Source organism: Nanorana parkeri, unplaced genomic scaffold (genome assembly GCF_000935625.1).
Source record: "Nanorana parkeri isolate BGI_ZX_2015 unplaced genomic scaffold, ASM93562v1 scaffold33, whole genome shotgun sequence".
NCBI lineage: Eukaryota > Metazoa > Chordata > Amphibia > Anura > Dicroglossidae > Nanorana > Nanorana parkeri.
In genome coordinates, this window is record NW_017306301.1 from 3234674 (window position 1) to 3246451 (window position 11778).

Sequence of the window (11778 nt, forward strand, 5' to 3'; positions counted from 1 at the left end):
ATATATATAAATCACACACACACACACATCTTGACACAGGAATCATTGAGCTCACTTGTTCTGTGTCATACTTCTAGATAAATAAATTAGCACTCACAGACATATGAAGTATATTTTTTAGATATCACATTGTTCTGCAAGGTCCCCTCGTGTATGCCCTCCACTCTCCCATATGCCCACACATGACACCCCCATACGATGGGCACCTCCAGCCGTTTCCAGCACTTGGGTGCTAATTGCCTATGACCAGTAGGTGCCTCATTGTACATGGCACGGCTGCTATATGTGTGCTCTGTACACTTCCTGGTTAGCAGAGCACGCTTTATGGTGGGAGAATTGCAGCACATTGTGTAGGCTCAATAGGGGCTCTATAGGGTCTGATGGCTGGAGCGCTGCAGGCGAGTCGCCTTATAGCCAGGATGAATGAATAATTCATGGGAAAGTGATCGGCTCTGGCTGAGTGTTTTTCTCCATTCCGATCCGCATTATTTCATCTAAACAGAATGGACACATTGTTAATCACACGGTGTAATCTCCTACAAATGAATAACACCAACTCGCTGCCTGCTGCTAAATGTTTCCCAGTCGGGAGGAAAAGCGCAATATGTGCCCATGAATCCGGGGGTAACAAGACTAATGTGTCAGTGGCCACCGACATATTTTATTGTAGTCTGGGAAATCCCAACACCCAGAAACACGACTGCTGCTACATACTGGGGGAGATCAGAAAAGCTGGTTGTCACCGCAAGATTGGCAGACAAAGAGACCATTAATACCTGAAATAGAGAAGAGGATCGGGGGCAGATGGGGCAATGGAGGGGGCATTACCTGGGAAAGGTGCTTTCCACAAATGGCTGGACTGGCTTTGATCCTTGGAGCAGTAGACTTGGCCATCCCAGCCGTTTGGCAGTGCCCAGTGCTGGTAGCCCTCCATAGATAGGAGAGTGTCATGCCTGGGCTCTGGATGGCTAGTGATCCCGGGGACTACTGACATGTCCAAGTAGCCAGGGACCGCCTGGTACGAGCTGGCAAAGCTGGGGTAAAAGGCAAACTCTTTGGCCCTGGAGGAGAAGTCTTCGCTGGGTATGGAGTTGCTGGGCTCGGGGTATTTCTCGTTGGGGTGGTAAGAGCAGGGCTTCTGGTGCAAATTGACGTTGTGAGACTGAGACAACCTGCAGCCGTAGTAGCTGCTTCCAAAGGGGTAGGCATAGCCTAGAGAGGCATTGGAAGAAGACGTGGCCCCCGAGCATTGCCTGCCAGCCTCCGGAGAGGTAATATCCGTATACACAGGTCCTTGATGGGTTCCGATGGTGCTGGAATGGCGCCCCAGTGCTGGGTGAGAGATAAAATCCCTGCAGTGAGTGCTCGAACAGTTCCCACTCAGTCCCTCCATGTCTGGGCTTTTCTTGAGATTCTTTTCATTCGGGCTCGTTTCATACACGTACATCAAGGTGTCCGCCCAGTGAGGATGCAGGATCAGGGAAGTCGTCATAGCATGGTCTGGCCGTGCTTTTAAAAAGTCAGCTTCCCAAAAGCGAGTCACCTAATTCCCTTCCACATTATTGTCTACGGGGCCGCGCATGCGCGCTGCCGGGGCCGGGGCAGGTCTACTGCGCTCGGCTTCATTAAGAAATCTGCCTGTGTCGCACGTGACCACGGACTAATAGACAACAATGAGCCGGGGATGAGACACGTGACCCCTCCCACCAGCCCTAGCCTGGCTCCACGCTGGAGAGAGAAAGAGAGAGAGCGACAGGAGAAGACCCTTCAAGGAAAAGGGTGACACCCACTGATGGCCACCAAGAAAAAAAAAAAAGACAACAGTTGACATTTTTTTTTCTGGCTGGCTCGGAAGTGATCGACAGCAAATGGTCGATGGGAAAATATTATATCTATGCCAAAGTCCTATCAAAGATGCAGTGCAGAAGAGAAAAACAATATTCTCCATGCAGCAGGAAAGAACTGTGCAACTTTATTATGTAACTGCAAAAGTGGAAGAAAGAAAGAAAGATGGAAAATAATTTCTGATATCAAATTATAAGTGAAAAATAAATGAGATATTATGAATTACGATGCAGCATTTGCTAAGGTTCCTGTGTTATTTGTATACGTCCTTTGTTGTGTTTAAAACGAGCTCAGGAGAGATTTTAAGGACGAAAGAATGCTTTTGATTTGCGTTTAATAAAAGGCAATATATATAGCCCTGAAAAAGTGCAAAATTATCCAGTGCCTGTGATAGCAAAGGACAATATGATGGATCCAGAAGACTGAGCTCCTACAATGAATGGGAAATCTGTACATAGCACTAGACAATAATCCAAATGTGCTGCTCCACATTTGCATCTATAGGTGCAGTGCACAAGGTTGCATGGATTCATCCTGGAAATCATTTGTGGGGCTAAACGCTGCACATAACTGTTTAGCTGATCTTTATTCGGGGATCCACATGGTTATGATATTTTATATATACTGTGTTTTATTTAGCTTATAAGATTTGATCTGAAGAATGAATTAGCTCACACATGTGCTTTTATACCTCTGCCAGGAAAATGTGTTATGAATTCTGGGGGTTGGGGGGGCATTTGATGACATTTGTCATGTAAAATGCCCAACAAACTGCCCCCCTCACAAGAACTTCCATTGAGCATCTCTGTGTTTGTAGCCAGAAAAAAAGCACGGTCCTTTTCTTCCAGATTGTGACGGTAAATCACATCGCTCAGGAACGACAGTAAACTTCTTCATTGTCCACTGACCTACAAACAAGGTCCTGGGGACTGACAGCTATTTGAAATGCTGAGAAGCCCCAGAAAGCGCCCGGCTGTCAGGCTTTGTCCAGGCATTCCACATTTTTTACTGTTCGGCCTCAAAAAATGCGTGGAAGGCCAAGGTCAAGGTAGAGATGCCAGACAAACGGGGGCTTAATTAGTGTCTAGACAAACAGGCTTGGGTTTGCAGCATCAAGGGTTTGGAGAGCCACTTTAAACAGCACACCTCTTCCTCTGGATTAACGTGCTTTACCAGCACAGCATGTTAATCCTTCAATGGAGGATGGATCTAAAAGATGCATTTTCCAGGGAGGCCTTTCTATTGTACTCTGGGTTAAAAGGAATACTTAGGAGAATACTACACTCACCCAGAGAAGTCCATGGAACATTCTCACTACTTTCATGTGATTATGTATTATTACTATTGTGAACACAAAGTGGATGTGGTTTAATTTATGACCCCAGCTTTGAGCATTCCATATGTAAAAAATGTAAGATTCTCCACTCTGTCAACACTGTTTACTAGTGGTGTCATTTCTTGAACACCAAGTGAAAATGACACATTTAGTTAAATAGCTCCATAATATTCGTTTCTAAATTCTACATTCAGGCTGATTTGTGGGAATTGGTACTGCCCCCCCCCCCCCCCAATAACTTATATTTCATAATTTATAGACTGTGAACATTGAGTATGACATCTGATTGGCTGTAATAGCCCACAGCTCCTAGTTGGTCCAGATCGTCTCTCCTTCAGGCTCCTTTACCAGGGGTTCTTGGGAAAGACAGGACAATATTGCTCTATAATTTCTGATAAACCCTGCCAGAATATATAGATCTGAATGCTGAATTCTCTTACAAGAAGTTATACAGCATACAGCAAGATTCTGTTTTAGAATCTGGAAAATGTTACATTGTAGAATGCATGGTTCCATATTATGATATACTGTAGATCCTAGGATGTAACATAATGACAGATACTAGGATATGCAGGAATAATAGGACAGAATGTCAGAATATAAAACGCTAATTTGTACTAAAAACAGAGATCCAAACAGAAGGATGTATGAATGGGATTCCTATGTAAGATATACAATAGTCTAGTTGTTTTCCTATCAATACTGTTCCTGATTCCCGGATACTGTAGATTCTAAAATACCCCCTCATAGCCCACAAGGATTCAGGGATCTACTGAACTCTTTTTCAGGATATAGTGCTGGATTCTACAATGCAATGTGCGGCTTTTACAATACACTTTGATGTGAGGATGTACTCTGGAGTATTCAACAACATTGTGATGAATAGTATATTAAACTATGCAATGTGCCACAATATACTATGCTTGATAGTAGGCTATACGGTGGAGAATTCCAAACTACATAGTGCTGGATGCTGCTTTATATGACTATGCTGGATGCTACAATAAGTTACTATGCTGGACACTAAGGTAAACACGACAGTACTCCAGTATATTCTGTTCAAATTCCGGAATGTGCTGTGATGGCTCCCATCACATGCTATACTGTACAATATTCAATTTTATATTGTGCTGGATGTTGGAATATACAGTGTATTATTTGAGAATATACTATACTGGCTTTTAGGATCATTCACCACTTAATTATATAAAAGTCTTGATATCTGAGATATATAAATATTACTGATTTATTCTCAGTATATTCCAGAAATAATTGTACTGGGATATATGATATACTGTGGAAAAATCCAGACTGTTCTGTGTTGGAGTCCAGGAAATTCTGTTTAGTATAGGTGCTGGATTCTTGGATATAATGTGCAATATTACAGGATATACTGCACTCTAAGGTATACAGGACAACATTCAGTTACATAATGGTTTGATTTATGGAAATGAGTGGAGACAGCTCACTTAGCAAAGTAAATGTTCACTTTGCAAAGTGAATGTTCACTTAGCTTGGTAAATTGAAGCTGTGCCTTCTGTAAATACTACATCATGTCCGAAAGGAAAATAAAGAAAGTTAATTTTTACTTGCACATTATTTGATGATTGAAAAGAGCATAGCTCCATCTTTTCCCATCATGAAAAGGAAGATTCATTTTGCAATGTGACCAGACTCACTGAGTAAATCCAATGCATTGTGCTGTGTTCTATGATATATTGTGCAAGACATATTGTGCAGAAGTATAAGGTGTACTGTGTTGGTGTTGGGAAATAGTGTGCCCTATTTCATTATATACTGTGCCAGATAAAGTGTACACAATCTATTGGAGTTGATTTATAAAGAAGAGGAGATGCCAGCTTATTCAGAAAAGTGTATTTTAAATTTGCAAAGGCGAGTTTGCGTTCACATTGAATATACAATCACATGTGTGAGGGAAATAAAGAAACAGAAAAAAAAACTGTTTTTTCTTCTTCTATTACATGATTAGTTTATTGAAGTGAACACAGCTTTATCTTATGAAATAAACTTAATGAAAATCCACTTTGCAAACTGAAAACTCTCTTTTCCTTTTGTAAATCAACCCTACTGTGCATCATTATATTACATGTAGAGCTGGTTCTAGGAGTTTATTGTGTTGTATTCTTTGATATACTGAACATACTACGGTTGGTTTACCGAAGGCGTAGACAGCATTCACTTAGCAAATTGAATGTTCATTGAGCTTAGTAAGTTAGTTGAAGCTGTGGTTTTATTCAAGCAACCAACCAAGTGTTAGCAAAAAAAAAGAAAGTTTGTTTTAATTTCCCTCCCTGATTGGGTATTCAAAGAAAACAAAAGGTAACATTAATTAGCAACATGTACTTTGCAAATTAAACATACCATTCTCTAAGTGAACAGTCTTAATAAGTCAACCCCAGTGTTTTAGACTATTGGCTTTATTGTGCAATATTCGATCATTTTCCAACCAAAACTGTAGGATATATTATGGAATATTTCACATTATACTGTATTTTGATAACTACCGAACAGTACCCCTTAGGTGGGTTATTGGATACACTGTGCAGTATTCCTGTATTTCGGTATATACTGCATAGTATTCCAGTCCTGGTTGCTATACATCAGTATTAGATAATATACGGTGCTGGATGGTATATTGTATAGCATTTCCTTATATACTGGACTGAATGCTAGGGTATACTGTGCAGTGTCTAATGGTATACTGGACTGGATACTAGACTACTGTGCAGTATTTCATCATATACTGCTGGATGGGTATACTGTGCAGTTCTTCATCATATACTGGGCTGGATGCTTTGGTATACTGTGCAGTATTTCATCATATACTGGGCTGGATGCTAGCGTATACTGTACAGTATTTCACCATATATTGGGCTGGATTCTAGGGTATACTGTACAGTATTTCACCATATACTGGGCTTGATGCTAGGGTATACTGTACAGTATTTCACCATATACTGGGCTGGATGCTAGGGTATACTGTACAGTATTTCACCATATACTGGGCTGGATACTCGGATATACTATGCAGTATTTCATCATATACGGGCTGGATGCTAAGGTATACTGTGCAGTATTTCATCATATACTGGGTTGTATGCAAGGGTATACTATGCAGTATTACATCATATACTGGTCTGGATGCTAGGGTATACTGTGCAGTATTTAATCATATACTGGGCTGGATGCTAGGGTATACTGCACAGTATTTCATCTACTGAGCTGGATGCTAGGGTATTCTGTGCAGTATTACATCATATAATGGGCTGTATGCTAGGGTATACTGCGCAGTATTTCATCATATACTGGGTTGAATGCTAAGGTATACTGTGCAGTATTACATCATATACTGGGCTGGATGCTAGGGTATACTGTGCAGTATTTCATCATATACTGGGCTGGATGCTAGGGTATACTGTGCGGTATTTCATCATATACTGGGCTGGATGCTAGGGTAAACTGCGCAGTATTTCATCATATACTGGACTAGAAGTTAGGGTATACTGTGCAGTATTTCAACATATACTGGGCTGGATGCTAGGGTATACTGTGCAGTATTTCATCATATACTGGGCTGGATGCTAGGGTATACTGTGCAGTATTTCATCATATACTGGGCTGGATGCTAGGGTATACTGTGCAGTAGTTCATCATATACTGGACTGGATGCTAGGAAATACTGTGCAGTATTACATCGCATGCTGGACTAGATGCTAGGATATATACTGTGCAATAGTTCATGATATGAAGTGCTGTATTCTAGGAAGTTCTTTGCTGTATTTCGTAGAATACTGTGCTGCATCACAGTAAACAGTGCAGTATTTCACACTGTGCTGGATACTAAGATGCACTTTCTATTGTGTACGTTCCACATTCTAAGATATGCTGTTCATATCCCAGACTATACTGTCTTGAGATCGAACACATAATGTGCAGCAGTGAGCTATACATTGTTCTAGGATATACTGTGCATTATTTCAGAATCCACGATATGTTGAGCTGGATGGGATTAATGGTAATACAACACTGTTGGATTCTAGGATACTGCACGGTATTATAGAATATACCATGATGGTTACAAGAGCACATTGTGCAATATTCTATTACATATGGATGTTCAGGTATACTGTGCAATATTCTAGAAAATATTCTATGTTGAAGTATACTGGACATACTTTAGGATCTATAGTGAAGTTTTAATATAACTATAATGTGTGCTTGGATATTATGCTGTCCATAATTGTATTATACAATGAGTTGGATTCTAGGATACACTGCACAATATCTAGGATATACTGTTCCATGAATAATATATAATAATATGTCCCATTATATATATTGCTGGATTCTAGGATATGCTGCACAATGTTCCATTATATACAGTGCTGTTTTCAATGATATATTGTACTCTGTTCCGTTATATACAGTGCTGGATTATAGGCTATTTTGTACATTGTTCCATTATATACAGTGCTGGTTTCTAGGATATAATGTACACTCTTCCATTATATACAGTGCTCGATTCTAGGATATACACTGTTCCATTATATACACTGCTGGATTCTAGGATATATTGTACTCTATTCCATTATATACAGTGCTGGATTTTAGGATATATTGTACATTATTCCATTATATACAGTGCTGGATTCTAGAATATATTGTACATTATTCATTTATATACAGTGCTGGATTTCTAGGATATATTGTACAGTGTTCAATTATATACAGTGCTGGATTCTAGTATACTGCAAAATGTTCCATTATATACTCTGCTGAATTGGATATATTGTACAGTTCGGTATTCCAGCACATACAATGATATATTATTATAGATACGGGATGCACTGAGCAATATTTCAGAATATGTTGTGTCAGAAAATGTTGAGCAATATTTCAGAATATGTTGTGTCGGATTCTATCATCTGTTGTCTGCTATTGCAGAATATACTGTGTTAGATTGTACAATACCATGCAAAAACATATTCCATTACATACTCTACTGAATGTGATGCTGCAGTGATTGGAAGTTAGTGTATCGTGTTCAGCATTCCAGAATATAATGGATCATAGAACTCAGAAGTACTATAGAACATGTTTAGCTGCATTATTTGTATTATTTGCAGTATTACGTACTAGTAGTATATACTAGAATACATTTGATGGTATGATGTACAGGCACAAATTAGATCCAAGTCCTAGAATATTTTGTTTACTTTTCTAGTATATTTGTTAAATATAATGTTTAAACCCATTAGGAACACTGTTCTACAATCTACACTTTCATTAGTGATCGAGACTCAGATACAGAATTAAAATTATATAACACAATAGCAAAGTGTAGAATTCTAGAATATTGCTTCCCAGCCCTGCAGCTCAACTATGCGATTAAAAAAACAAATCTGCCTTTTAAAACTGAGTCGTGGGTGAGAAGGGAAATGTTTGCTGGAGTCTAGAAGTCCATCCCACTTCCTCTTCCACAATTTCTGCTTTCCATGTTCCGTGTATCTGGCCCAGTCACAGGCTAAGCAGTGTAATTATAGTGACAGGGCTTGGATAATTCGTTTGTTCAAAAGTCCCTCAGACTTCAGTAATCCCTCTTAAAGAACAGAATAAAGTGTACTCCTTATAGCACAGCCTAAGCTTAACACCTTATTATTTGCCAGGGTGTTACAGCCAACATTTAACTGAAGAGCGTGTTTCATGAAAGAATCCCTTTCACAGGTCACCATATAATAGTTTAACACACATATACTACAAGATACAAAGCACAAGTGAATGCTGGGCTATTGGGCGAGTTCTGAAGCAAGAGTAGTGTTTTTATGTATTTTGGAAACAAAGCTTTTCCTGTCTCCTTGTTTCAGACAAAATTAATTCGATTTGTAACAGAGTGTCCATATACAAGCAGCAATTCTACTACTAAGGTATAGCTGTTGTTGCTGCCGTTTCTCTAGTATTTATCTGCATCGAGTGTGTTGTAGGCCAGCTCTGTCTCTGAGGACAACATGGAGACTGAGATCTGCTTCGGTGCTCTTGAAATCCCTCATTTTAGGATCTCAGAGAAGCTGTTTCCTCTTCTGTGGACACTGGCCAAGTGAAGGAGGCGTCTCCTGATATTGGGCCACTCAGCTGCTATGCGGAACACAGCCATGAGCAAAGAGTTCCAGATCTTACTGTAACTATTCCTTTACACAGCTGGATCGGGTATACATAGTGGGGTGATTTACTAAAAAATGTATGCCACCATGGTCTCTATTTACGCCGTATACTCACTCAGATTATATTTGCATAGGCAGGAGTGTAAATGGCCCCTTTAGTAAATCAGGCACTGTATTATTTTTGTACAGAGGAAAACACATTTACCCACTAAATACCCATTCATCGCAACACTCTCATATAAGGCTGCATATTTCTCAGACCTGCCTGGTTGTATTATGGTCCTTCTGCTTTGCTTGCGTAGTATGTATGTAAATCTATCTATCTATCTATCTATCTATCTATCTATCTATCTATCTATCTATCTATCTATCTATCTATCTATCTATCTATCTATCTATCTATCTATATGTTATTCTAAAAGCTATTGATAACCAGAAGAAAGATGACCATATATGAATCAATCATCACCTTGCCGTGCATACAGCTGGCCACAACATAATCCAATCTGCAATAAATACAGAAATGTCGTGTTTTCCGAAGGTGATACAACGTTTAGCAAATTCAAAAGATGTGTTTGTTTATCTGTAGGATCATGTTATTTGTATTTATGTTTATTTTACTTACAAACGTGTTACAGCTGTTTAAAAATACATAAATTAATATTTAGATAATGAATACAGTGAATAGTAAAAACAGGGAAATTGTTTACCAATGTGTAATGTGTGTAATGTGTGTAATGTATGTATATATATATATATATATATATATAAACAAAAATAAGTATATATGTGTATATAGGTGCATGTGTCATATATGTGTTTATATGTGGTTTGTGTAAAGTATGTGTACACATGTGGTGTGTAATGTATGTGTATACATGTAGTGTGCAATGTATGTGCATATATGTGGTGTGTTTAATATATGTATTTATACGGGGTGTGTATCATGTGCTTGTATATATGTAGTGTGTAATGCATGTGTTATTATATGGTATGTGTATGTGTGATATGTGCAATGTGTGTGCATGTATGTGGTGTCTGTGTGTTTGTGTCATGTATGTGTATATATGTAGTGTGTGTAATGTATGTTTTAATTAAGTAGCATGTGTAATGTATGTGTAAACATGTGGGGTGTGTAATGTTATGTGATGTGTGTAATGTATGTTTTAATTATGTAGCATGTGTAATGTATGTGTATACATGTGGTCTGTGTAATGTTATATGATGTGTGTAATGTATGTGTTTAATGATGTGTAATGTACTTGTATACATGTGGTGCATGTAATGTTATGTGATGTATATAATGTACTTGTACATATGTGATGTGTGTAATGTGTGTGTTGTGTAATGTATTTGTATACAGTATGTGATGTGTAATGTTATGTGATGTGTTTAATGTACTTGTACATATGTGTTGTGTAATGTATTTGTATACAGTATGTGATGTGTGTAATGTATATGTTGTGCAATGTATTGATATACATTATGTGATGTGTAAGGTATGTGTTGTGTGTAATGTACGTGTACATGTGTTGTGTAATGTATGTGTTGTGTAATGTACTTGTATACAGTATGCGATGTGTGTAATGTACTTGTACACATGTGTTGTGTACTGTATTTGTATACAGCGTGTGATGTGTCATGTATGTGTGTGGATCAGCCATCCTCATGTATTATTCCATGTGATGCCGGTTTCTATGATGGTCCTGGCTGTAATGGAAGGATTAGACAGTACAAGAGAGGGTTCAGTCGCTCCAGGATTAAGAATAAATAAACAGAATTGTATTATTTCTTTTACAGAATTTGAAAGTTGCATGAGGTTATATTGTAGTGCTGGCAAAAATATATACAAGTCCTCACTTGTGCAGCTTTCCTTGTGCGTTCACACAAATAAATAATTATAGAAGAAGCCTGTCTTATCTGCTGTGTGGTACAGGGATGTCACTTTAGTTTTAGTCATTCCTTGCAGTCTTCGTTATGTTATGATCGGTGCTTTTCTGTATTAGTCATAAATTACAAAAAAAAAATGTGTGCAATATTTGCTTTGTGTAGTGTAGTTGAGACATGTCTACACTTGTACACAATATATATATATAAATATGTTTGTATATCTATAAAAAAAAGGTATTGTATATTTCTAATTCATGTACATGATATACTATTGTTGGTAAATAAACAGTGTAATGCAAATGAATGACAATGTCGGTTGAGCAGTTTGAATTTGGGAGCCCTTCCTTTTCTAATGAGACATCTAATCGCGAGGTTGGGGGTTATTTCACTGCAAATAACAAGTGTGTGTGTGTGAAAAATGTGCATGTGGTGTGTGTAATGTATATGTGAGTGTATATACATACATTGCAAAAAGCACGCATATACACACACATACATTGTGCACCCCACAAATAAACGTATAATGTA

The 11778-nt window shown here is 38.4% G+C and overlaps 1 protein-coding gene across 1 annotated transcript in view; it reads right to left on the reverse strand.

Annotated features, from left to right (window-relative positions):
- The window catches only part of HOXC13 (homeobox C13), a 3647-nt gene extending 2101 nt beyond the window's left edge, over positions 1-1546 (reverse strand). Inside the window, exon 1 of the mRNA XM_018568750.1 lies at positions 829-1546. Within this exon, the coding sequence (XP_018424252.1) occupies positions 829-1492 (664 nt within the window). The 5' untranslated portion in view covers positions 1493-1546. The remainder of the gene's footprint in view (positions 1-828) is intronic.
- Positions 1547-11778: the final 10232 nt, after the last annotated feature.